The sequence below is a fragment of the Carya illinoinensis genome, chromosome 2 (genome assembly GCF_018687715.1).
Source record: "Carya illinoinensis cultivar Pawnee chromosome 2, C.illinoinensisPawnee_v1, whole genome shotgun sequence".
NCBI classification, from domain to species: domain Eukaryota; kingdom Viridiplantae; phylum Streptophyta; class Magnoliopsida; order Fagales; family Juglandaceae; genus Carya; species Carya illinoinensis.
The window spans coordinates 2,359,524-2,387,059 of record NC_056753.1 but is presented as its reverse complement, the minus strand read 5'-3'; the positions used below and the strand labels follow the sequence as shown (position 1 = coordinate 2,387,059).

Below are 27,536 nucleotides of genomic sequence, written 5' to 3'. Positions count from 1 at the left end.
ATGCTATCTCTATAAAATCAGTCCTGAAGTTCATCTAATCCGCATCAAGTTTTTCATCTCATCTCTATAACTCATCTGCATTCCTTCAGCATTCTCGTTTTAAGCCTTCTATTCTTTTCTCAATGGCTCATTCTTCTAACATTTCTCTAGATCCATCCATGAGGCATTCTGCATCTCAACCTCCTGTTCTTTCTGCAGCTACCATTGGTGCCATGTTGCAGCAAGAAAATAATAATCTGACTAATAAGTCAGATTCTGATGCTATTTATGACTTGGTGAGTCTTGGGACTCGCTACTCTTCCTCTATTGTGGCTTTTTCTCAGCGGCTACAAGCCAAAAATCACGAAGTTGAAAAGCTCAAAGAACAAATTGTTGTACTTCAACAAATTGTTCAAGAGTCTCACACAAGGGAAGGAATCATTCGGCAGAAGAATAAACAGTTGAAATCTTTATTAGATTCTTCATTCCGCTTGCCGGTTCCCATGAATAAGAATGACATGATATTGTATGAAGAGAATGAGCGTCTCAAACATGAGGCTAAGAATCTCAAATTTATGTAAAAGTATTAAAAAAAATCTATCTCTATTTTTATTGACTCTGGTCTATCTTTTAAGAGATATTCATAGCATGCATCATACCTATTTCTCTTCTGATCATACATAATCTATCTTCTGGTAAAGGTTTTGTGAAAATATCTGCTAACTGATCGTGTGTGTTTGTGAACTCTAACATTATATCACCTTTTTGCACATGATCTCGAAGAAAATGATACCTTATTTCAATATGCTTAGTTCTAGAATGTTGTATTGGGTTCTTTGAAAGATTTATAGCACTTGTATTATCACATTTGATTGGAATGTGATTATACATGAGTTTAAAATCTTCAAGTTGTTGCTTCATGTAGAGAACTTGAGCACAACAACTACCCGCAGCAACATATTCTGCCTCAGCAGTAGATAGTGCAACAGAATTTTGTTTTTTACTAAACCAGGAAACTAATGCATGACCTAAGAAATGGCATGCTCCACTAGTGCTTTTTCGATCTATTTTACAGCCAGCATAATCTGCATCTGTGTAGCTGATTAGATCGAAAGATGTGTGCTTAGGGTACCATAACCCTAGGTTAATTGTACCACTAAGATATCTAAGAATGCGCTTAACTGCAATTAAATGTGATTCTTTTGGAGATGATTGAAAACGTGCACATAAGCACACACTAAACATAATATCTGGTCTACTGGCTGTTAAATATAATAAGCTACCAATCATACCTCGATATATCTTCGAGTCAACTGGCTTACCGGATTCATCTTTATCAAGTTTAGTTGATGGGCTCATTGGTGTTCCAATTTCCTTAGCATTTTCCATCCCAAACTTCTTCAGTAATTCCTTAATATATTTTGATTGATTGATGAATGTCCCACTTTTTGCTTGCTTAATTTGCAATCCGAGAAAGAATGTAAGTTCACCCATCATGCTCATCTCAAATTCTTCCTGCATAGTCTTAGCAAAAACTTGACACATATTTTCATTAGTAGCACCGAATATTATATCATCAACATAAATCTGAATCAAAAGAATATCATCATTTTCATATTTAATGAAAAGAGTTGTGTCGATTTTTCCTCTTGAAAAACCTTTTTCAATCAAGAAACCACTGAGTCTCTCGTACCAAGCTCTAGGAGCTTGTTTAAGTCCATATAGTGCTTTTGTGAGTTTGAAAACATGATTTGGGGAAATATGATTTTCAAAACCTGGAGGTTGCTCAACATATACCTCTTCATTTATAAAACCATTTAAGAAAGCACTTTTAACATCCATTTGAAAAAGTTTGAAATCTTTATAACAAGCATATGCAAGTAGCATTCAAATAGCTTCTAATCTTGCGACAGGTGCATATGTCTCATCATAATCGATTCCTTCTTCTTGATTAAAACCTTGGGCTACAAGTCGAGCCTTATTTCTAGTAATGACTCCAGACTCATCTTTCTTGTTTCTAAAAACCCATTTTGTTCCAATAATAGTATAATTTTTGGGTCTAGGAACAAGTGTCCAAACATCATTTCTTTCAAATTGATTCAACTCTTCTTGCATAGCTAGAATCCAAGATTCATCACGAAGTGCGTCATCAATATTTTTGGGTTCAATTTGAGATAGAAAAGCAGTATGATTACAAATATTTCTAAGAGATGATCGAGTACTTACACCTTGTGAAGGTTCTCCCAAAATTTGTTCCACTGGATGATCTTTCACAAATTTCCACTGTTTGGTTGCATCTTGTATTAAATTTTGATGATCTTTCCTGATGGCTCCATGTTGAACTTCCTCTATTGCTTTCTCTTTGTTGAGATTGAGACTTTCTGTGTTATTTATACCTTCTATTTCTTCATCAATAGATTTCTTGGAGAGTGGAGAATTAGATTCATCAAATACTACATGCATAGATTCTTGTACAGTTAAAGTCTTTTTGTTGAATACTCTATAAGCTTTACTATTAGTAGAATACCCGAGAAAAATACCTTCATCAGATTTTGCATCAAACTTGCCTAAATTATCTCTGTCATTCAAAATAAAACATTTGCATCCAAATACATGAAAGTAACCAATGTTGGGCTTTTTCTCATTCCAAAGCTCATAGGGGGTTTTATCTAATTTAGACCTTAACATAACTCTATTTATAACATAACATGCAGTACTTACCGCTTCGGCCCAAAAATAACTAGGCAAGTTGTTCTCATTGAGCATTGTTCTTGCCATCTCTTGAAGAGATCTATTTTTCCTCTCTACTACCCCATTTTGTTGAGGAGTTCGAGGAGCAGAAAAATTATGAATAAAACCGTTTTCATCACAAAATGTTTCAATATTTTTATTAACAAATTCTTTTCCCCTATCACTTCGGATACTTGAAATAGTATAGCCCTTTTCATTTTGAATTCTCTTGCATAACTTGGTAAAGGCATTATGTGCCTCATCTTTATGAGCAAGAAAGATGACCCAAGTATATCTAGAGAAATCATCAACAATAACAAATGCATAATATTTTCCTCCTAGACTTGCAACTCTATTTGGTCCAAAAAGATCCATGTGTATCAGTTGCAATGGTCTAGTAGTGGAAATATGTTTCTTAGTTTTAAAAGAAGTTTTTGTTTGTTTACCAAATTGACATGCATCACAAATTTTGTCTTTAAGAAAATATGTTTTTGGTAAACCTCTCACAAGATCATTTTTTGAAAGTTTGGAAATAAGTTCCATGTTGGCATGACCTAATCTTCTATGCCATAACCAACTAGTTTCATTTTGAGCTGACAAGCAAATAGCATCTTGTGAGGTAATTTCTTCAAAATCAATTGTATAAACATTATTGTTTCTAAAAGCAATAAAACAAATATTACAATCATGATCATTCAAAATAATGCATTTATCCATTTTAAAAGTAACTGTAAATCCTTTATCACATAATTGACTTATGCTCAAAAGATTATGTTTTAAACCTTCAACAAGTAGAACATCTTCAATTATGAGAGAAGATTCATTACCAATTTTACCTATTCCCACGATCTTCCCTTTCGAGTTGTCTCCAAATGTCACGTGTCCTTCTTCTTTAGATCTAAGATCAAAGAACTTAGTCTTGTCTCCCGTCATGTGTCTTGAACATCCACTATCTAAAAACCACTTATTTTTGCTTGTGGATGACTTCATGCATACCTATAAAAACAATTAAAATGATTTTTCTTGGTACCCAAGTTCTTTGGGTCCTTTATTTATTAGTATTAGAAGAAACAAGATTTTTAGGTACCCATATGGCCCTAATAGTCATTGTATGATTTCTTCTAATAGGACAAGTATGATAATTATGACCATTTCTATTACAAAAATTACAAATAGCATGTGACATATATAAAAAACTTGAATGATTATAATAATATCCTTTTTTGACAAAATTATTTTTATGAAAAGAATTTTGAATATTAGTCTTTGAGGTAGAATGATTATCAAAGAAATTTTTATAAGGTTTGTATTTTTGTTTTGGCATATATCCCAAACCTGCCTTGTCAAAAACACATCTTTAACTACCAAGAAGTTTTTCAAAATTTCTTTTTCCATTCGTAAAGTTTTCAACAATATTTTCTAAATCGGTTTTCTTCTTATTCAATTCAAGATTTTCATCTTTCAAAATGATATTTTCTTTTCTTAAAATTTCAATTTCGTTTGTTAAAGAAGAATTTTTCTTTTTCAAAGCAGTATACTTTATACCCAATTTTTCAAATTCCTCATAAATCTCTTCTAAAACATTTTGCAATTCTTCATATGAAGGATTTTCAATATTATCAAGATTTGTTACCTCAATGTCATCTTTAGCCATAAGACAAAGATTTGCTGATTCTTCATTGCTTGCTTCACTATCTGAGCTACTTGAATCATCATCCCATGTAGCTTTCATTGCTTTCTTGCCCTTGTTTCGATCTTTCTTTAGCAGAGGACAATCTGGCTTGATATGACCAGGTTTATTGCATTTATAACAAATTAAAGTGTCGTTTTTACCTGAATCTTTCTTGGAAAACTTTTTGAAAGATTTCCTCGGAGGAGTTCTATTTTTCTTCAAGAACCTCTGAATTCTTCTTGTTATCATCGCAACTTCTTCATCTTTATCGTCATTTTCCTCATCTTCATCACTTTCACTTTCATGAGGAACAGCTTTAAGTGCTAAGCTCTTCTTTGGCTTTCCTTCTTCTTCTCCTCTTTTCAATGTGTACTCATGGGTGATAAGTGACCCGATGAGTTCATTGACTTCGAGCTTCTTGAGGTCTCTAGCTTCAAGAATCGCTGTAACTTTTGATTCCCAACGTTTTGGTAAAGAGTTGAGAATTTTTCTTACTATCTCCACCTTGGAATAAACTTTGCCAAGAGCTGTCAAGCTGTTTATGATGTTAGTAAAACGAGTGTGCATACTAGAAATAGATTCATCATCATTCATCTTAAACATTTCATATTCATGAGTAAGAATATAAATTTTTGATTCCTTGACTTGCGAAGTTCCTTCATAAGTTACTTCCAAGTTATCCCAAATTTCCTTTGCCGTAGCGCAATTCATTATTCTATTAAACTCATTTCCATTAAGAGCATTATATAATAAATTCATAGCAGTTAAATTTAAAGTATAAAGTCTATCGTCTTCACGATCAAACTCTTCTTCTTCCTTTTTGACCTTTACTCCACCAACCACTTTTGTTGGAATATAAGGTCCATTTACAATACATTTCCATATTTCTCTACCTTGAGCTTGAAGAAATATTCTCATTCTAACTTTCCAGAATGAGTAATTATCTCCACAAAAGAGTGGAGGCCGACTACTAGATTGACCTTCACCAAATGAAGCTGCAATGTTAGCCATAAGATCTTAACTCAAAAGATAGTTAATCTTATAATAGAGCTCTTAGCTCTGATACCAATTGTTGCCCAGATGACTAACACAAGAGGGGGGGTGAATTGAGTTGTATTAAAAAAAATAACAATTATAAATCAAATATATAATATAAAATATAAACAAAATATGAAATAACAATAAATATAAGGAGTAAGGGTAAGAGAGAAGCAAACTCAGTATGTTAACGAGGTTCGGCCCCACTGCCTACGTCCTCGCCTCAAGCTACCCCTTGAGGATTCCCAAATTCACTATTCAACCTCCTTCAGGTGGAGATAGAAACCTATTACACCTTTGAACAACACCGCTACAAAGGATCCGTGTAGAACACCCTCTACACTTGCAATCACCTTACACGTGGTGATTCAACTATTCCCTGTGTAGAATACTTTCTACACACACAAGGGTTATACACACCCTTTTTCTGATACAAAAGCTGATAGTGGGTAGGTTATCAGAAAACACTCCTCAACGAGTGAAATAAGAACAATACAGCGCAAGCTATATCTCTCAAAATGAACAAGGATTAAGGCTCAATGTTTAGAGAAGAGAGAATGAAAGCTTTGAATGAATGTTGTATGCTCTTGGTGTTGTAAATGTGAAGCTCTCAAATGATCTATTTATAGGCATATGAGACTTCATATTCAAATTTAAAAAAGATTCACATGTCAAAGACAACATCATTCACTTTTTCAAAAAATTCAAATAAAAGGTTCTTCTTTTTCAATTGTCAAAGACAACATCATTCACTTTTTCAAAGAATTCAAATAAAAGGTTCTTCTTTCTCAATTGTCAAAGACAACATCATTCACTTTTTCAAAAAAATCAAACCTAATCTTTTACTTTTGGCATATGACAAAATGAGCACACTTTCATTTTCAAAAAATTCAAACCTAATCTTTTACTTTTTGTATAAGTCTAAAAAAGCATCAATCACTTTTGAAAATATTCAAATAAAACATGCACATGTGAAAGATGACAATCTATCATCTTTAATATTTTCAAAGTTCAACCCTTTAATCAAGGCATGCACATGCAAAAGATGACAATCAATCATCTTTCAAAATTTTCAAATTTAATTTTCAAAAATATTCATGCACATGTGGAAAATGTATTTTAATGCTTTATGATAAAATATTAATTTTGAGCATTAATCCTAATTTCGAATTTTGAAGAGATTTATTACATTACTCTATAATTTTAATGTGAACTTGTTCCCTTCTTGCTCATGCTTGTTTCCTTGATGTGCTTGACTCCATTGTGTAGACAACTTGAGCTTGAGACTTCTTTATTCTTTGAATTCATTTGTTATCATCAAAATCCATGTGTAGATTTATAATCACATGAAACTTGAAACCTTGAGTTCAACAATAACGAACAATGAGTTAATACAAATATATAAATTAGCCTAAACTAATTACAAGTACATGATTTCAATTTGCCTTCCATCTATAACATGATCTTCATTGGTCGTTATTTCTAGCTGGATTTTCTTTTATAAAGAATTTGCTTTGTGGCACTTGTGATATTGCTTGAATCTCAAGGAGTTGTGAATCTTGTGGTTCCATATCATGTGCGACACTTGGTTTGACGCTTGTCTTGACATTCCCCTGCAAGCTAATGTTGGAGCAGATCCTAAGCTTGTCCCAAAGAAGGAGGAAACGTGCAGAAGTGAGCCCTTTTTTGTTAAATATATATGCAAGTTGTTCAAGGGTAGTATAATACTGTGTGATATTGTCCTTGGCAACTACATATTCTCTTAGGAAATGGTAGTCATCCTTAACTTGTTTAGTGCGAGCATGGAATACAGAATTAGAGGCCAAGGCTAGGACTTAAAGGTTGTCATGCTGGAGTGTAGGAGGGGCATCAAGTTGTATGCATAGCAATTTAAATAGCATTCGGGAGCCAATCCAATTAGGCACTAATCATAGCCAAAGACATGTACTCAGCTTCTATACTAGACTTGGACACCACGGGTTGCTTCTTAGCACTCTAACTGATCAAGCATGGACTAGGAAAAATATTATAGACAATGGTGAAGCGGCGGTTATCAAGATTCCCAGCCCAATATGAGTCACTATATGCTATTAAATTGAGTGTGCCAAGGCCAAAAAATAAACCATGATATAAAGAACACTTGAGATAGCAAAGAACTCACTTGGTAGCAATCCAGTTCGTGGTGGTGGGGTTGTGCATGAATTGGTAGAGTTGGTTGATGGAGAATGCAATATCTGAACATGTGAGGGTGCAGTACTGCAGCAATCCAACCATTTGATGATATTTTGTGGCATTGGCCAGAAGATCACCATCATTTTGGGAGAGTTTGGCACATGCAGACAGATGTGTCTTAGCTGGTTTAGCTCTAGTCCTCTTGCATTTCTCTAGGACATATCTAATGTACTTGGCTTGGAGCAAATGGAGACCTGCCTCAGTGCACAGGACTTGAATGCTTGAAAATAAATAAAGAAGCTCTGAGATTTTTAATTGTAAAAAGGATTTTTAGACAATTAATCAAATGAGTAATAACGCTGGAGTTGTTTCCTTTTATAATAATATCGTCAACATATGTGAGCAAAAATAGAGAAACATGTGATTGATCAAAGATAAACATGAAGTAATATACTTTACACTCTTAAAAGCCAAGAACAAGGAGATTGTCTGTGAGTTTGTTGAACCATGCTTGAGAGGCCCATTCAAGGCCATAAATGACCTTTTGAAGCTTACAAACATGGTTGGGATATGCCAGATTGATGAAGCGAGGAGGTTGCTCCATGAAGATTTATTGCTTAAGAGATCCTTAGAGAAAGGCATTGGATACGTCTAGTTGTCTTATGGGCCAATGGTAATGAACTACAAAAGCTAAAATGGTGCGGATGGTGGAACATTTAACATAGGATTGAAAATTTCATTGTAATCTATCCCATCTTGTTTTTTGAAACCTATAACCACAAGTCCAGACCTGAAGCGATCAAGAGAACCATCTGCATTTTGTTTAACTTTGCAAACCCATTTGTTAATGATAATGTTTATGACTGGGTTGTGGATAAAGGAACCATGTATGATGGGACTAGAGGGCATGAACTTATTCCTGCATGGCTTGGCGTCAATGGGATGATGTGTTTGCTTGAGCAAAAGTGCATGGAGTGGTAGGGATAATGGATTGAAAAGCCATGGGATACTTGGTGGAGAGATAGAGATGATATCCATAGAAAGCTTTGATTTTTCTAGTGCCATCTTGAGAGTGGGTAGTCATGGAATGAGAGGAGGTGGAGGCATAAGTGAGGTCTATGAAGAATGGATGGCCAAAGATGGGATTTGAGTTTTGGAGGGTTGGAGTGTCAACAAACATATGAGAAGGTGAAGCTAAGGTTTATGGTGATGTGGTGGTGTCTGTAGTGGGAGAGAATTCTATGGACAAAGATGTACATCCAAGATTGTTATTGAAAAAAGGAGAAGAGTTATCACCTAGAATAAAAGATGATACTTATCTTGACTGAGCAGAAGCTGTTGCAGACGAAGAAGTAGAAGCTGTTGCAAGCACATTTGGTATAGATGGAGACTAATCCTCCCTGGAAAGTTGGTTTCATCAACCACCACATGTCTATTGTTGATGGCCTTTTTGAAATGAGATTCATAACTTCTATAGCCACGGTAGTTAAAGTTATAACCTAAGAAAGCACATCTTTTGGACTGATACATTAGTTTGTAACTATTATAAGGTTGAAGCAAGAGATAACAAGTACAACCAAAGACATATAGCAAGATGTAATCTGGTTGTTTATTAACGAGATATACTACAGCGTTAAAGGAGTCTACCCAAAATTAGAGGGTGAGTGGGATTGTTCAAGCATGGCTAAACCTGTCACAATTATGTGTCAGTGTTTTCTCTCAACCAACCCATGTTCTTAAGGAGTGTAGGGGCATGAGATTCTATGACTAATCCCATGGGATATTAGAAACTGTTTGAAGAGATGAGGAGTGAATTTTCCACCTCCATCTAATTGAAGACTTTTACTTTGTTGGGAAAAAGGTTCTCGACTAGGCATTTAAATTTGAGAAAGTAATCAAAAGTATCAAATTTGGCATGCAATGGAAATAGCAATGCGAGTCTCGAGAAATTATCAATAAAAATAACATAGTACTTGCATCCATTGAGAGAAGAGACATGTGAGATCCATATATCTAAATAAATTAAAGGGCTGAGATGTTACATTATTTGACTCTGAAAAGGGTAAACACTTTGATTTTGACAATTGATAAGACTCACACAAAGGGCCATATTGACTTGATTTGGTTAGAGGAAGATTTACAAGATTCTTGACTTGTTTAAAGACTAGCAACATGGGATGTCCTAGTCTTCTATGCCAAGTTAAATAATTTGTTGTGACCCCTATGAAGGTAGTGAGTCTACTTGTTTTATTTATTGACCTTGACAACATGATGGGATAAAGTTCATCTCTACTATGCACCTGGAAAAGTGTCTACCCCGTGCGAATGTCCTTTACAAAATAATGAGAGTCAATCAAAATGATCCAACAATGATTATCAATACAAAACTTCTATATAAATAGTAAGTTTCCAACATCAATGGGGCAGTGTAAGATTTTTTTTTCATCTGCAAAGAATTATTGGAATTACATAGGGTACTGGAACTTGTATGAGCTATGGACAGATTATCACCATTACCTATTGCCACTTCTTCATCACCTTTATAAGAGTCTTGAATTGTTAGATTCTCAAGAGCATATATGACATGGTTGTTGGCTCCACTGTTAGCATACCATGTTTGTTCATCTAATGAGTTTTGAGCAGTATTTTTTCTAGTAACCATTGTTGCTAGTTGCGTGGGTGGATCCTCCCCTGATAGGCAAATCTCATGCGATGGAAGTAGTCAAGGGCTTAGTGTCCCATCTTTCAACAAATTTGACATGGTGCTTTGGCAGAAGTTCTAGAAAAAGAGATTTGGTTTTTGAAGTTGCTCTGGCCATCCATTCAACTAAGACGTTATTGATATGAGTTACTACTAGCTTTGTTGTTTTGCTAGTAGTTTTTGTTATGACCAGAGTTGTTTCCCTTCTGATTATATTGCTTTGGCTTGTGAGAATATAAGACAAAATTCCTTGATTCATAGATGCTTGGAGTAAATGTATTTCCTAGCAATATCTTGTAATTAAGTAGTTTTGCCAAAAAGTCTTCAAATGAGAAGACTATATCACGTGCAAAGTTGAAGGAGGCAATAAATGTAGTGGATGTTAGGTTCAAGCCTCCTAAGACGTATGATATGAGATCCTCATCTTTTATATTCTTCCCAACAGCTGTGAGTTGGTTAGCCTGGGATTTGGCTTGATTGAGAAGCGAGAGCCTTGCTATAAAGACTGCAACTGGCATTTTAAATATGCAATTTGTAAACAAGATTGTGATGCGAAATGGGAAGAAAGTGAGGTCCTTACTTGTCTTGATGTTCCAAGTCTATAAATGGAGGAGAGGACATTGTTAGACAATGTGGTTGTAAACCATTCAAGAAGGTATTGATCCTTCTTTTGCCATATAGAATAGTTGGTATTAATCACATCAGTTATATTTACATTGTCATCAACAATGAACTTGGGAGGGCATGGCTCGGTGCCATCAATATAAGTTCATGAATTCTAAGAATGGGAATGAACTAAGAAACCTAGTTTAGATAATTTGTGCCATCCAATTTGGTGGAGATCTGGTGGGTAATTGCTGGTAATACAAAGGAGGTTGTAGAGGAGGCCATATTGATTGGTAGAATTAATGAGTTATTTGTTGGTAGCTCTGATACTATGAAAGATTTAAAATGAAATAACTTGAATGAAAAATCAAGCCAAGGAATCTTCGCTATTTATACTTGAATGTATCATATACATGTAATGAACAATGAGTTAATACAAAGATACAAATTAGCCTAAACTAATTACAAATACATGATTTCAACTGGCCTTTCATCTATAACATGATTTTCACTAGTTGTTACTGCTAACTAGATTTCCTTTTATAAAGGATTTGCTTTTTGGCACTTGTGATATTGCTTGAATCTTGAGGAGAAGTGAATTTGGTGGTTCCATATTAGGCGTAACATTTGGTTTGACACTTGTCTTGACATTTAATTGGCGTCTAATGAAGACGTTAAGCTCTTTGTTCAATACAACAACTCACAGATGATGATGCACAATTCTTGGAAGAAAACTTGCCTAGGGCTTTCGGTTTTTCCTCGTGCAATCTATACCGATGCTTCAAATATTCTTATTTAGAGTTGGAGGTGAAAAATAAACACGACTCTATATATATTATATGAGTTATTCTATTCTCAAGTCTGTGTGTAGAACACACCATCTACATCATTTAAATTGTAAAATTTAAAATTTAAAATTTATTTTCCAAATCAAATTATGACATATAAACACTTTACTAAGTATTGTATACACTAGTTTAAAAATAGAATTTCTGATGTTGTATAGGTTTCCTACGCATAATAGCTAGGATTCCTATGCTAATTACAGTTGATACATAATTCCTCCCACTTAGTTGCGGATTTCATTAAATAATTGGCTCACACTGCATTCTTAGCTAACTTCGACTCGGAATTTAATTGTTTCTAGTAGATTTTTATTGGGAGAATGACTGAGAAAATTCTTGGATAGCCAATGTTTGGTGCAAGGGAATCTGTGTACACAAACCCTCACATGAACAGTAGAATCATCGTTCACATGTGAGAGTCCGAGTACAAGGACCCGGGCACCTAATAGAACTCTTTTTGGATAGGAAACAGTTTTAGAAAGTAAGAAAATTTTTAAGTATTTTTTATCGAGTTTTTTGAAAGTGGAATGAAAATTTTGAATAAAGAATTTTTTAAATATGTCCTATATTGATATTTTTGCAATGCATTTTTAGTAGCACGTAACCTATAGAATGATGGGTCAGTGTACATCGTCGTGACAAGAAGACCTCAATTCTTTGAAATGATGGAAGCTGCCTTAAATAATCATCAGCTAATGGCTAAATTATATGAACTAAATGTAGAAATCTGCACTGTGAAATAGAAACTCTTTAATAATCTCCTGTTCAATAAACTTACTCTTTCCTGACTTTATAATTAGAAGGAAAACCGTGTGATGTTTTACAAAGAATAGAAGGGAAAGAATAAAGATATAATCCTAGTGTTTCGAGTTACTTTCTCAAAGCTTATTAATACAACTCAAAAATGGGCACGGGGCTATATTTCATCTACATCCAAATATGCACTTGAAATATTGCATGAATATCCTGAAAACTTCAAATGTTGTGTTAATTGATCAAGCATGGAGTGTATACTCCTCCAAATTTCATGTCTCTTGTCGTCAACCAGAAATTCATGAACACAACCTTCAATCTCGATGAGGCTAATTGCTCTACACTTTTTGATCCCATAGTCATCCATTAGTTTCCTTATCTTCTTCACGTCTTCCCATCTCTCAGCTTCACAGTATATGTTTGAGAGAAGCACGTAAAGCCCTGAATTATATGACTCCATCACCAAAAGCTGCTTGAGGATTTGCCTCCCAACCTCTATATTACCATAGGTCCTACAAGCACCAAGCAAGGCACACCAAACCACAACATCCGGCTTCATTGGCATTCCTCCTATCAGCCTAATTGCTTCTTCTAAGAGCCCTCCTCTCCCAAGAAGATCAACCATGCAAGCATAGTGCTCAATTTCATGTGATAGCCCGTAAATGGAACTCATTTTATGAAAATAATGTCTCCCCAAGTCAATAAGACCACTGTGACTACAAGCAGAAAGCAATCCAGTGAAAGTGATCTCATCAGGCCGAACTCCACATGCTTGCATCTTTTCAAAAAGGTCTATAGCTTCTAAGCCACGTCCATGGAGTGCCAGGGCCCCAATAATAGCATTCCAGGACACTGTATTCTTTTCTGGAATCTTGTAAAAGATATCCAAGGCAATTCTTGGGGAACCACACTTTGCATACATGTCTATGAGGGAGTTATATAGAGTGACCCCACGTATTGAACTGTTACTGCATATGTAATTATGGATTTTCTTTCCCATGACCAAATCACCAATTTGGCTACAGGCTGAGAGAATACTAACTAAGGTAGCCTCATCCGGCACCACCCTCAAATCACACATGTTGAGGTAAAGATCCAAAGCTTCCCTGCAACGGCCTCCTCTGACATAAGTCGAAATCATTGAATTCCAAGAAACCACATTTTTCACTGGCATGTTATCAAAGATTTTCTGAGCGGATATAGTGAGGCCATGTTTAGCATATGCAGTAACAATGGAAGTCCAAGAGACCACATTTTTATTAGGCATTCGTTCGAAAACCATTTTCGCTGCATGCAAATGCCCACACTTAGCGTACATATCCAGAAGAGCATTTCTCACGATTAGATCAATCTCAATTCCTGTAATCTCAATGTAAAGATGCAAAAATCTTCCAGAATCCAAATCACAAACTTGTGAACAAAGAGAAAGTAGACTAACTAAGGTGAACTCGTCAGGCTCCACCCCTAATTCTCTCATGTCCTGAAACAATAAAAAAGCTTCCTTGGAAAAACCCATTTTCGAATAACCACCAATCATCAAATTCCACGAGACTAAAGTCCTTTCCGAAATACCGTCAAACATTTTCCGGGCACACTCAATCGACCCACAAACAACATACACACTTATAAGGGCATTTTGCACACAAACTTGGAAACCAGTTCCGAATTTAATGGCTTGACCATGAACAACCACAGCTTCCCAACACGCCAACTTTCGAGCACAGGCCTTGAGAACAAAGGGAAGGGTAAACTCGTTTGGCGAAAGGCCCGAACCAATCATTTTGCGGTAGAGCGAAATTGCCTCCATAGGGTCATCGCCATTTGAGTAACCCCTTATCAAACTATTGTACATAAACTTATTGGGTTCTGGGGCTTTGTTGAATACGAGCCGTGCATATTCGAGATCTCCGTTGTCGGCAAGGGCGCAGAAAGAAACCAACTTTCCCAGTGTGAGGTTCTCGTTGGTCAGGCCACGGAGGATGATTTGGGCATGGATTAGCTTGAGTTCTCTCATGGATGAGCATTTCTCTAGGAGGTGGTGGAGGTTTTGGTGAATGGGGGACTTGAATCTGTGGGTGAAAGTGGTGGGTAGAGAGTGGAAATGGAACGAAGAATGCTTAAGGCGGGAACCAACGGTCGAGTATTTGAGAGTGAAGAACATGATAACCGGGCATTTGGTTAGAACTTCTGAAATGGAGTTAATGCCAAACGTATCGGTTCTTTGAAAATTTGTGGGACATCGCAGGAAAACTTTGTCGTTTTGGTTAAGTTGGTAAGAATGGATTACTCCTCCCACTGTGCTGCAAAGTTCAATGAATCTGCATAGCATAGTATAGAGTAATGCCATATATAATTATAGAGTGTTTAACTATAGTCGTTTTAAAAAAAAAGTAGAATATATTATTAAAAAATTAATTTTTTTTATATAAATCTTGTATTTATTCACTTTTTTTTAAAATGATTGTATGACATTTACACACTTACGAGTGTAACTATCATTTATCTTATATTAATAAAGTTAAAAAAATATGATAGTTAGGGACGAAATCCCAAAACAAACATTACAGTGCAGAATAAAAACAAATCAAGGAATGAAATCTAACGATTCTAGCGCCATAATTTCATGACTCGTGATGGAGGAAAAAAAGCCATGAAGGCAGTTTTGTCGGGCTGAATAAGAATCAATCAGCATTAGAGTGTGCACTGCAATTGTTTGTATTTGTGATGGTCTTTGACAATCATCTCACCCGTATTGTTGGATAATGGAGTATATGACTAATGAATGTAACTCCTAGAAAAAAGCATGGCGCTCTTGGCAAAAGGGGATGTCAGATCTTGCATTGGCCGGAAGTAGCAAATCGTGAGATCCATGTGCATTGCCGGCAGCGCGTGTGTCGCATGCACCGGTCAAAATGTAGAAGTGCTTGGTGGGGAGATGGACTTGAATCAAGAGACTCCTTGGGAGGCATATATCTGGTGGTGGTGGGTGGCAATTCCGCGTAGGTAAGAGACTTTGAAAAAACAGCAAGAAAAATATATAAAAAGAAACGTAACATGGCTAGAAAGCCAACGAAAAACAAACTAGAAACAATTGGCATCTAAATGAGGTTGAGTTAAACGGATCATGTGATGCGTGGAGGCCATGCGGTTTGGAGGTGGTGTCTGACTGCCACACACTGCTTGGTGGGTTCTGCTTGTGGTCATGGGTGGTTGAAGATAGGGTGGCGCTTTCAATGATGTGGGTGATGTGGTGAGTCGGTGGAACAAAAACTCTACATCGCTCAAGTTAACGGAAAGAAACACCAAGGGAGAAGAAAAAAGGGAAAAAAATTGAGAGATTGAGGGGAAGAAATCATTAGCACTAAACAAAATTAGACATTTTCAAACATGACTTTCTCAATATTTACCCATTTCATTTCTACATTTCGCAACTGCCATCCAGAATTTTATAAAGAAGGAAGAATCCAAAGATTGAAGAGAGATGCAGAAACTGTAAGGGACCAAGACAAGAATGCCATTGCCGCAGACAACTGGTATCTACCACATAACTTTGGAGGGCAGTAGGATCTACCAGCATCACGCAGGATATCTGTGACACTAGCTGATGAGGATGCCGCGGCAAGCAAGAGAAACGATAAAACCTGTGATGGAACAAAACATTATATCCCTCTTAAGCAGTTACATAGGGATGATATCACAGAAGTTCTCAAATGATTCAAAACCGCACGTACCAAATCTCCTACAATTACGACCAATACTATTCTTGGTTGACGAGGTAAACGTCTAATGAAAACAGAGAACGCATCAACTGCCAGCAATGTCAGGCTCCATGGAATTACCAAACCCATGACTGTCACCAAATAGCTGTAAGATCAAAATGAGCAATGACAAAGTTAAGGAATCAAATAAAAAAATTGCAGGGCAACATATACATTATACGGGTAATCAAATCCCATAAATAATTGAAAATGGCGCTATATAAGACTTCGAGTTTATGGATAAGATAATGCAACAGATTTGGAAAATCAGTGTCGAGAACTAAAATGTCTTTGATAAATGGCTCATTGTATTCAACTCCCGAGTCTAACCAGGTTCTACCCATTATACCAAGTCACCAAACCTAGCACAGTTAATAGATGAGACAAATGGGCCTTCCATTATCACATAGACTAGCATAAAGGATATAATAACTGTACACATAAAGTCTGATGAACAGATTTGTTTCTCAACTTCTTGAAATGTGAATTCCACTTCAAAGGGAACCTTTGGTAGATCATATTCTCACATAAAAAGTATCACATGTTAAGAATGGTGTTCCATGAAAATGCAACCAGTGATTTACAACGGTTTGTTAAACTGGAAACGCGTAAATAAAAAACTGTTAACCATGTCCACCACGATTCGAAGTGTGTAGAAACCTAAGCCTAAACTTCCCAAGGCATGATCCATTAATCATTCATAACATCTGTGCCATGTTACCTAGTTCTCTAGAATCATCTTTCTATATTTTTTCTAAAGCCTTATGCTCACCTATAAACATGCTGTATTATCAATAAAGTAAAGGCTCGAGAAAATCGACCACCAAGAGATAGCAAAAGAATTGAACAATATTAGTCATTGTCAATTTGAATGCCCTCCCAAGCAGAATCTCATGTTCCTTCAAGAATCCATCCTTGGCCAAAATCAGTTCCATCTGCATCAAAAACAGGCTTCCTCCAATATAGCCCACTTTTGTGGTGACACATCTTGCTTTATTATTAAAGTGGGCTATTTTGATCCAATATTTTTCCTCATAAATGGCATCCTTATCATTTGGGCAATATTTTATTTTTCTTTGAATTGAACAGTTCTTATATGCCCAAGAATGGCAAGAAATTTAAAAGTAAATTACATGTGCAGTTTAAAAATAAAACTCTCACATCCCTGGTCCAATTAACTGAAAATCAGTGTAATACAAATATTTTGATTATATGTGCCCCTCTTAGCGTACTTTTATTGTAGCTAAGTTGCCATGAGATTCTGGCACATGCACATAAATAATGACCCCTTGCCTTCTTTCCTTTACCTGACAACATTCATGAATGAAAAGAAAAATGTTATTATGAATTACACGCTCAAAACCTTGAGTCCTATTGATCTAAGGTATTTTAGCAGATACGTAAGGAACTTTCCAAGTCCCAACTATAACCAGAACCCCATGGTTGTCTAGTTATCAACTATATTGACTGATCTTCTCCAACAAATATGCATTAAGAAGAGCTTCTACGCTAAATCTTCACAAACTTTGATGAAACTACTTGAGCAATAAAAAAATGCATCATTTCAATTATTCCCTGCCAAAACCTGCAACCCTTTGATTTCTAGATAAAAGGTTTAATATTATTTTGAGTAATCCTTTATGAACTAATATATCTCGTGGCAAGTATAAATCAGACGTATACACAACCTAGTTTAAAAACTACTCAAATGCACACCAGAATGAAAATGGTTCAAATTACAGTGCCAATTTTTGGGTAAGTAACAAAATAGTCATTTCAATGAAAAATATTGAAGTGTGTGAAATGGAGGTACAGTCTTTCCAACCTTCATTCGGTAAAGTTCGGACTATAACTCCTCAAAATTCATATCGCCTAATATTAATTAACTGGACTTAACCGAACTAAGCCACATTCATAACCGAGAACTTTAGTGGGCATTGAGAATCAATACACATTGGCACACAGTCAAGACTATAACATGTGTGCGTACTAAACATAGGCAATCCCTGGAAATTCTTCTGACTTACTGCTTTTCTCTTGAATCGTACTCCAGTAATTTCAATTGATTCAAAATGGGCTTGCATCCATAAGATGTCCAGCCAAACAGGGGCAATCTAAAGCTCAATATCGTAAACCTTCCTCTCCTCGCCTTTTATAAATTCCAAAAAAGTCGTTAAATTTATGTATTTACAATCAATTCCTACGCAACCTATGGACATGCCAGCTCGGTCCAACCATTAGGAACCACAATTCATGTCGAATTCTTACGGTTTTCACCAACCAAACGCTCTAACAAGCAATTTTCATTCACCAATTACGATCAACGCCATTTTTTGCGATGTTCAGAGAAGGGGCAAAATATCGGGGTAGTTATGATCCACAGCACCGAACTCAGCAATACCCAAGAATTTGAGATAAGGATTTTAACAAAGCGAGAAGAATAAGACGAAACCCACAAAAGGGTTCGATAAAAACACAATTCTGAAGTTCAAGGCAAATGAAGATGAGAATTACCAGAAGGAAGTGTAGCTGTAGAAATCAACGTCCACGCACATTAAGAGAAGGGATGCAGAGGAGAAGACAGTCTGACCCATCCGCAGTGCCAAGCTGGCGCTGGTTCCCAACGCTCCTGGCAACTCGTCCATGCTATTGTCGCTTGCATGCAAGGCCTCGACATAGTAAATTCATGTTCTCGGCGGCCTTAGCCATTCCTTGCAGGAATTTTAATATACGAATGAAGGGAAAAGTAAAAACAAGTAAGAAAACGAGGAAGAGATGAAAACGAAATCACAACTGCTTATGGTAATCGGTCGAGTGAAGGGGAATCCGCATAAATGGTAACAACGCATGTGATGGAAAAGGAATGCTTAGGACGGAAAGAAAAGAGGGGAAAGGGTGGGAATACGTAATGGCTACGCAGCTCGGCATCTTCACTTCAGTCCACTCCAATTATTTTCTCCGGCCTGGCTTTGATTTTTACTATATTTTTATTTCATTTTTTTATGTTTTAATTTATTTTGAGATTAGTTATGCCAAGTGTCCAAATTTTGCAAAAAAAAATTGTATCTCATAAAAAAAATTAATATTTTTATACTTTATGGTAGGATCTACGATTATAAAGAGATTTTATAAAAATAAATTTATTAAATTAACATATTTTTATTAGATAAATTAAATAAATTTATAATCTAACATATCATATCATGTCTCTAATTTACGTCAATTTATTAATTTTTTTTTATAAAAAAAATTATGACTAAAATATTAATTTTTTTAAAAAAACTTGCACGAAAATTATATACATAAAAGTAGTACAAAACATTACTCCTTTGAGATTCGTCCATTTTATAAGTGCCAAGACATCCAAAATAAAAACCTACCAAAGGAACTTGTTGAGGCGACGGCCAGGGCTCTTAAGGCGACAATAATCCCTTTATTGGTTGCTTACTTTGTTGCAAATAATTAGTGTATATATATATATAGGTATTAAATGATTAAAAAATAATTTAATGTTAAATGATTAAAAATAATTTATTATTCTTCATTTTTATTTTAAGATAAAATAGTAATAATTAAAAAAGATAAATAATATCTTTCATATATTTATAGAATTATTATATAATATAAATGTTTAATATTATTATTATATAATATTTTATCTTTCAAAGTTCCAATATCATCGACCAAAAGTTAAAGAGTTTCGATCTCTACTATAAATTCTTTATTTTTTCACTTAAGCGTTCATTTTTCTTTGGTTTATTTATTTGCACACGTTCTCTTTAATTTCCAATTAGATACATAATAATTTATAGATGAGAGAGATCATGCAAACAACAATGATCATCGATCAAAAGATTGTGCTGAACAAAAAGCTGGAGTTTTTCTCGTCATAAGAGCCATAACCATCGCCTCAACAAGATCCTTTTTAAAAATAAATTAGTTTTCTTTTGCTTCTGAGAAAACATTTTTTCCCCTTTCAGGATCGAATTTTTTATTTATTAATATGTCCACCGACACCCTTTTAATGGTGGTGTACGTGTGGGGTATGCTCTCTGCGTTTTCACGCATTCTGGCCTGGTTCTAATTAATTACTAGGAAAAAAAAATGAATATTATATAGGAATATTGGATCCCACATTGCAAGGTAATTTCAAGATGGAGTTTTTTTTTTTTTTTTTGAAAGTTTGGAAACATCGATCGTCATCATAAGACGTACTGATTCATTAGCCATAATAATATACAAACTGGATGATAATCTCCGTGCATGCATGCATGCATGCTCCATCGAATTCCTCGCAGGGAAGTTTTGCAGTTCCTTTTTCATCAACTTACAACAAAATCTAAACCGATCATCATGTTATTTTTGAAAAACAAAGTACAAAAAAAAAAAAGGCCTATCAATCAAGCTGAGCATACCAAATTCCCTGGATCTTCACATCCTTTGGAGTTTTTGCTCCCAAATCAGTGTCAGATGGCTGTATGCTTTCAAACACACCAATCACCTCCCCAGTCTCGGGCTTGCTCTTGGTGACACTCAGGGTGATTTTCCCCGTCGATGAAGATGTATTCTTTACGTTTTCCTTCACAAGTTCTTCTTCATCCCCTCTTCCTCCGGCAGGCAATGCTACTGCATTGTCATAACCTGTTGATCCACCCCTTCCCTTTGGGTCCAAGAAAGAGGAGCCACGGTAGGAAGGTACCAAGAACTCTCCGCTAAAGCTCTCTGGTTTCCCTGATGCTACCAACTGTTTGATGGTGAAAAGGAATGGTACCCTCTCGCCGCCGGGAAGCTGGACGGTGACAGCGGCGTAGTCGATGCCGTCTTTTTCCTCGAACTTGATGGTGCCGTCGGGGGATACTTCAAGGGGTCCTTCGATTTCGTCGAGGGTGTAGGTCAAGCGAGTCATGAGCTTGGTGTTTTGGAACTCGGGTGGGGAATTCTTGTTCACACCTTCGGCTTTGACAGTGAAGGAAGTGGGTTCCAAGCAGAGCTTCTTGGTGCTGTACTTGCCGGGCTTGAAAGCGAATTTGTCAACTCCGCCATCAATGGTTGGGCACTGGTTGGCTGTGCCGGTTCCCTTCACCTCCATGTATGTCTTGCTTTGAATTTCATCGTAGGTTAGTCTCTTCGGAACTCCTTCAGCACCTGCTCCCTGAAAAAAGAAAAAAAAAAAAAAAAAAAAAAACAAAATGATCGAAGGAAATTTAGGAAATTGTAACAACGGAACTACCTAAAACCAAGAACCAACATCCTCTGATTATGTACATGCAACAGAAAATCTTGCAGACCTGAATTTCACGAGTCACGACAGTGATCGCATCAGCACGAAGGAATTAATGCAGACTTTGTCACTAATTTTAATAATTTGGTTTTTGAATTAACAATATTGCTTATAAAGTAGTTCATCAAATGTTAGAACAGACGTGCGCGCAGAATCTGGCAAATTAAAGTGGTTCATATATACGATTGATATATGTGTGTGTGTGTGTGTGTGTGTGTTTTGATTGCTTTCAACCCATTTTTATGCATGTTGGTCTTTTGATCAGCGAGGAAGGACAAAGGATGATCTGAAATAATCTCGATTGACAGGAGAAACTAGCATGAATGAAAACCCGCGATCGATCTTAATTATTCCCAAACAATCGCAGAAACCTAAATATACGAGATCCTTTTGTTTAATCCTAGCTTCTTAAATTTAAAGGTCGATCGGCATTACATGATCAAGTACAACGAGAAAACAAAAAGAAATGCATGCATACCGACACAACGAGGGCCGATGTTGCAAGAGCAAACCCGGCAATCTTGGTAGCGTCGACACACTTGTTAGCCAATTCTTTAATATCAGCATGAAGAGAACAAGTCAGCCTGGCTGCAGCTGGTTCCACGCCAAAGCACTTGGAAACACTTTGAGAAGACCTGAGCTGCAGGCTACTCCTAGAAGACACACCCACCTTGGCGGGTTGCAAGAGTGTAGCTGCTGCTTGTAGTGAGGCTGCCATTCTGTTCAAACTTAATTTTTGCTCTCTTTCTCACTCTCAGTAGTTTATATGCATATTCTGAGAAACGGACTAAAAAGAAGAGTTTTTGTGTGGTGGAAGGGTGGGAGGGGAATAGAGACAAGATGGTGTTATTTGGTGGCCTTGCTGCGAGTAAGATAAGGGATAGGATAAGGTTTTCTCTTTCTCTTATTGGTTGGTTGAAGCTAATGCCTTTGTTTTTTTGTAGTTTGCCACCTGTCAATTTTTCATTTGGGATAAAGATACTCTAAGTGGGACCTGCTTGTGTGATGGCTGAAAGGTGAAACCTGTTCTAATCTTGAGATAACTCCTTTGATAATCTAGGGTGGAACAGTCTTAAGTAGATGAGTTTGATGTTAAGATGAGTCTAAAACGGAACTAAACTGAAATGAGCTGCGCTTAATTCAAGATCCAAACGAAACCTTAATATGGGCATATATCAATATCCCAATCTTATTTCATTAAATGCTTGGGTTTTGATCCCCTTTTATGTTAAAATGTTCTATCTCGTTCCATTTAATGTGTCATCTTCTATTTCTTATCATAGTAGAGACTGTAACTTCTTTAGCTCGAGACATGACATCACCATCTTCTTTTGATCTTATTGCTTACAAGCAAGATAATGTTGCTCTCCTTGCTCTCTCTCTCTCTCTCTCCCAATTAACATAATTCATAATTCAAGGGTCATTTAGTTTATGGCCTGATGTTGGGCTTCCAATGTAAGGTTTTTCTTTACATATTTTCTCATAAGCCAATAGCAACTTCACTAAAACACAACAAAAACCAAGTAATTAAAGGAGGAATTTGGGCAATATCTATGCGTACAAACATGGCTAAGTTTATAATCTTGGGATGACTGAATGCTGATGGGCTCCTCGGTACTCATATAATAGACCCGAAAAATGATAAAAGGCCCAAATAAAGATACATCGGTTGTCATATCTTGAATTCTGAATTCTTGTTCCAGTTATAGATTGGCAAAATCCTTTTCAACCCCCCTCCCCACGGGACCTTCTTTTGGGCCAGAGTCAGTACTGTAGACAATAAAACCAGAAATTCCTAATGCATTCTTGCCTAAGGTGTGAGCAATTAAGTAGGCTTCTCTAAGGATCTGTCTAGCAGTATTCATAATTTTGTAGCTTGAGTTTAATGTCTGATAATAGCATTCCAAAATTGAAATCTTCCACAGGACCTTGGACAAGCATCACAACTTGTTTTGAATCTCCCTATAAAATTATTCTCCTCAAGCTAAATATTGCTGCTTGGAGAGCTGCATAAGTTTCATTTATTAGTGGATCTGGGAATAAGTCTTGCTTCTTCCTCATTGTGGCCAAAATCGTACCCTCCCAATCTCAAAATACAATTCCAATCCCTACCTTACAGTGTATCATATCCACCGCAGTATCCCAATTAATCTTGAAGAAGTATGTAGGGGGGAGGTTCCCATCCATCAAACCTATTAGTAGTAATTGCTGGCTGAGTGGTCACCACTAGTTGAGAATCTCTAAAATCCTGCAGCAACTAATAGGCATTTTGCAACAGAGAGTTTGGGTGGGTGAGAATATCTTTAAATACAAAATCATTTCTTCTCCTCCAAAGTTTCCAAAGTAAGTTCTTCCATCTCCTCTTTGTTTTAACTTCATGAACATTTCTTCTCTATTTTTTGGAATTTTCTTTGAGCACTACCCTCTAGCTACAGTGCATTCCCATAATATATGTTTAGTGGTAAACTCTACGTTATGAACATTCCCATAATCTTAAAAGGAAAAATATAGTTGCAAACACAATGGTGCATTAATCTATGCACTAATGTAATGTAATTAGTCAAAAAGTAAATGTATAATCTTGCATACTCCTTTAAAAAAAATAGATAAAACTTAAATCTACATAATTTTTTTTTTTATTTTTCAATTAGATTTTTCCCTTGAATTTCACAAGTCGCTGTCCCTTGAATTTTCCTTTTATTTAACAGCCTTTTCTAAGTCATTAAGCTTTTAGTCTGAAATTATTGCCAGTGTAACCGTATTGCAGAAATTTCTTCACAGGGTTTATGCTTCTTTTAAGATCGACTCCTCACACACTGAAAAAATTAGGATTCTAACCGATTAAATAGGCTGGATGATAATTGACTCCCTCTAATCCGTCTCTAAAATGCCTAGCCAAATGCCAATGCCTAGCCAAATTTTAACTAAATCTAATAAAAGTGATCTGCATTAAATTAGTCAAAATTCAAAAACTCCACTTTTGAATTACAATAAAGTCATTTCTTTTTCTAAATTCGGTCAACCACCATTCATCTCAAAAATAATATTTTATTAAAAAAATATTCTCAAATATTTTTGTTAGATAATTAGGTTAAGAAAAAAATAGTTGGAAACAATAATTTTAAGTAAAAATTAAATTATTAATAAATATATGGATTACATTTGTAAAATATTAAAAAAATAAAAATTATTATTAAAATGTATAACATTATATTATTATTTTGACTTTAAGATAAATAGTTCAATATAGATTAATATCTCTATCAAACCTCGACTTTTAGTCAAATTTTAGAGTTGGCAATAGTTAGACCATTGTCAAATCTCTAATAAAATTGAAGTTCTAACTAAAGCCAAAGTCATTAAAAAAGTAAATCCAGATTAGACTATTTATCTTAAAGTCAAAATAATAATATAATAATATATATTTTAATAATATTTTTTTATTTTACAAATATACTCAAATATTAATTAAGAATTTAATTCTTATTTAAAATATTGTTTCCTAATTATTTTGTTTCTCATCCTGATTATCTAATATAATATTTTTAGTATAAAATATTATTTTGGAGATAAATAATAGATGACCAAATTTGAAAAAAAAAATGAATTCACTGTAGTTCAGAAGTGAAAGAGTTTAACTACTCAAATGCCAATCACTTTTGCCCAAGTTAGCTAAAATTCCACTTGACATTGGCATTTGAGAGGCCAATGTCCTTGCTCTCAACCAACAAAAAAGAAAAAAAAAACACAAAAATTGTGCCATATAATAAGCCTGTAATTTAATTTTGCAAAACTAAAACAGCAATCCTAATTGCACAATTATGAAATAAAAATTTTATGTACAGTCATTTTTGTGGACTTTTTTATACATTCCAATAATATGATTAATTATGTATTAAAAAAAAAATTTAATTCAGCCAATCATATCAATAAAGTATGCAGAAAATACATAAAAGTGACTGTACGTAATATTACTCATTATGAAAACACATTTTAAAACGAGAATTACTACAGATACAAAGAGTTTACATAAAATAAATACATAAATTGGTGTAATTTTATATGATCTGTTAGATTAATTTTATACTAAAAATATCTTTACAATATGACATACTAGATTAAGTCATATCAATTTATAAATTTACTTATAAAAGTATTTCTCTCTAAAACACTAAGGTAACTGGCATATGGCTTTTGTAATTTCACATGTCCAGTTCAGACCCATTTTCGTTTCCAGTAATCAGAAGCGACGCTCTGAAACTGAGTTTGAAGATCGATTTGCTTACAAATGAATGTACAAATAGTAACTGGAAAATCGATTGCTATGGAGAAGAGAGAGAGAGAGAGAGAGCAGCTCAAAAGTGCTTGAAACACAAATCATCGGTGCTCCTCAAATCAAATTCCAGAATGAAATTCCTTTCTCATCATCGCTACATCGTCCTTCTTCTATCTCTCTCTAGAGATGAATAAATCAAAAGACAGAATGCCCAGAAACAAATTAAAAAAAAAAACGCCATTAAAGTTTGTTTCATCGTCAGGCATTCAGTATGAGTAGGAGGTAATTAATTCTTCATACAAAAGAATCAGTCACACAAATTCCTCATCATTATGCTTGACAATCTCAAAAAAATTAAAAACAAAACAATACGAGGAGATTAGATCATTAGATGGGTACGGAGTTGCCTCTCAGACAAATGCCTCGGTTTGTCGTCACGATTAAAAGAATGGAATATCGGACTCGTCATCATTTTTGTTCATCACCGAGAAAACTCCCAATCCCCATGACTACTCCTACGCATACTAAATCATTAGTTTGGAAAATATAAACTACTTCAAACAAACAAACAAAAATAGAATCATGGCGAAATCTAAAAGAATCTGAAGTAAACAAACAAATAAAAAAAACAAGTCAAAACGATCGTTGAAATAATGAAGCAATCATCGATGGAAAACATAAAAACAGAGAGATCAAGATTGAGAGGGAAGGCCAGAGGTGATCATACTTGGGATGCCAGGCCGAGGGGCGTAAATAGATGAGGAGATGGCGTTGCTTTTATAGGAGAAACAGCCGTTTTAGGGTTGTGAGTTTCGAATCATTAGGGTTTCCAGTTTCCACACACCTATTCAAATTACCAAACATACCATTACTGTAGCATACATTGGACCAAACCGGTGGCCCAATGGTTTATTTGTTTGGGCCCATTCACAAGTTGCTGGAGCCTGGAAGATGATAATACCACAACTGTCATTTTAGTACGAATAAACGAATCTCTTTTATAACTATTTATATAAATTGAGTTTGTTTTTATAAAATGATATTATTTCTATAAATTATTTTACAAAAATGTATTTTATTTAAAATAAAATTATGTAAAAAATTATGAAAATAATTATATATGTATCATTTTCCTTTTGGTTAGTAATATTTTGTTAAGGGCAGTGCTAACTGCTAACGTGCTTCCTAACTTTGACCATATACCCGCTAGTACAAATCTTCCATTTCATTTTCTTCTCCGTTTTGTTTTTCTATTTTTTTAACATATTAAATATTTTTAAAAAATAAAAAATATATACCAATACACTAAAAATTATTTTCTTAATTATTAAATAAAAAAATTAAAAAATATTTAAATACATGAGCGGTTTAAATGAAGAGAGAAACTCAAACGATATACTAATATTTTCCTTTTATTAGAATAAAGGAGAAATTCAAAATGAGAAGGCGATGAGCCTCAACAAATTACCCATTACAATTTATAATGGAGGGGTGGATGACCAAACCAGAGAGGGCGTGCGGTGGTGGAAGGCTGCAAAGTTAAAGAGTTTTTTTAATTCTAGGTAAAACATACGAGTAAAAATGGAAAAGAATGGAGAAAAAGAGAGAAAAGTGGTGGAAAACATATTAACATCTAGTTAAAAGTTTTTTTTTTTTTTTGGGGGGGGGAACCCTATTTGATATAGGTGCAGTTTAGATCATAAGATGAAATAAGATGATTTTAAA

At 35.1% G+C, this 27,536-nt stretch overlaps 3 protein-coding genes, 1 long non-coding RNA gene and 2 other non-coding genes across 6 annotated transcripts; all 6 read right to left on the bottom strand.

Moving 5' to 3' along the window:
• Positions 1-12,528: 12,528 nt before the first annotated feature.
• LOC122296714 (pentatricopeptide repeat-containing protein At2g22410, mitochondrial-like) lies at positions 12,529-14,812 on the bottom strand. The gene has a single exon (XM_043106515.1). It carries the CDS (start codon positions 14,655-14,657, stop codon positions 12,660-12,662), a length of 1,998 nt encoding a protein of 665 aa, XP_042962449.1. The 5' UTR covers positions 14,658-14,812; the 3' UTR covers positions 12,529-12,659.
• Positions 14,813-15,834: 1,022 nt separating this feature from the next.
• On the bottom strand, positions 15,835-19,215 carry LOC122296708 (CASP-like protein 5C1). The gene is made up of 3 exons (XM_043106511.1): positions 18,769-19,215; positions 16,228-16,360; positions 15,835-16,137 (listed from the first exon to the last, which is right to left on the bottom strand). Exons 1-3 carry the CDS (start codon positions 18,897-18,899, stop codon positions 15,943-15,945), a joined length of 459 nt encoding a protein of 152 aa, XP_042962445.1. The 5' UTR covers positions 18,900-19,215; the 3' UTR covers positions 15,835-15,942.
• Positions 19,216-20,453: 1,238 nt separating this feature from the next.
• Positions 20,454-22,317, bottom strand: LOC122296700 (oxygen-evolving enhancer protein 1, chloroplastic-like). Its single transcript, XM_043106502.1, has 2 exons — positions 22,014-22,317; positions 20,454-21,406 (listed from the first exon to the last, which is right to left on the bottom strand). Exons 1-2 carry the CDS (start codon positions 22,251-22,253, stop codon positions 20,651-20,653), a joined length of 996 nt encoding a protein of 331 aa, XP_042962436.1. The 5' UTR covers positions 22,254-22,317; the 3' UTR covers positions 20,454-20,650.
• Positions 22,318-26,061: 3,744 nt separating this feature from the next.
• LOC122301960 lies at positions 26,062-26,694 on the bottom strand. Its single transcript, XR_006240233.1, has 2 exons — positions 26,539-26,694; positions 26,062-26,326 (listed from the first exon to the last, which is right to left on the bottom strand). It is a non-coding gene; the product is annotated as an uncharacterized LOC122301960 (long non-coding RNA).
• Positions 26,078-26,147, bottom strand: LOC122302067. The gene has a single exon (XR_006240315.1). It is a non-coding gene; the product is annotated as a small nucleolar RNA Z105 (small nucleolar RNA).
• Positions 26,217-26,301, bottom strand: LOC122302105. The gene has a single exon (XR_006240350.1). It is a non-coding gene; the product is annotated as a small nucleolar RNA SNOR75 (small nucleolar RNA).
• Positions 26,695-27,536: the final 842 nt, after the last annotated feature.

Coding starts and splice junctions, on each gene's coding strand:
- LOC122296714 (XM_043106515.1), bottom strand. CDS start 14,657: ATGTTCTTCACTCTCAAATACTCGACCGTTGGTTCCCGCCTTAAGCAT.
- LOC122296708 (XM_043106511.1), bottom strand. CDS start 18,899: ATGGACGAGTTGCCAGGAGCGTTGGGAACCAGCGCCAGCTTGGCACTG. Junction 16,361..18,768: donor TACAGCTACACTTCCTTCTG/GTAATTCTCATC, acceptor TTGATCTTACAG/CTATTTGGTGACAGTCATGG. Junction 16,138..16,227: donor TCGTAATTGTAGGAGATTTG/GTACGTGCGGTT, acceptor GTTCCATCACAG/GTTTTATCGTTTCTCTTGCT.
- LOC122296700 (XM_043106502.1), bottom strand. CDS start 22,253: ATGGCAGCCTCACTACAAGCAGCAGCTACACTCTTGCAACCCGCCAAG. Junction 21,407..22,013: donor CATCGGCCCTCGTTGTGTCG/GTATGCATGCAT, acceptor TTCTTTTTTCAG/GGAGCAGGTGCTGAAGGAGT.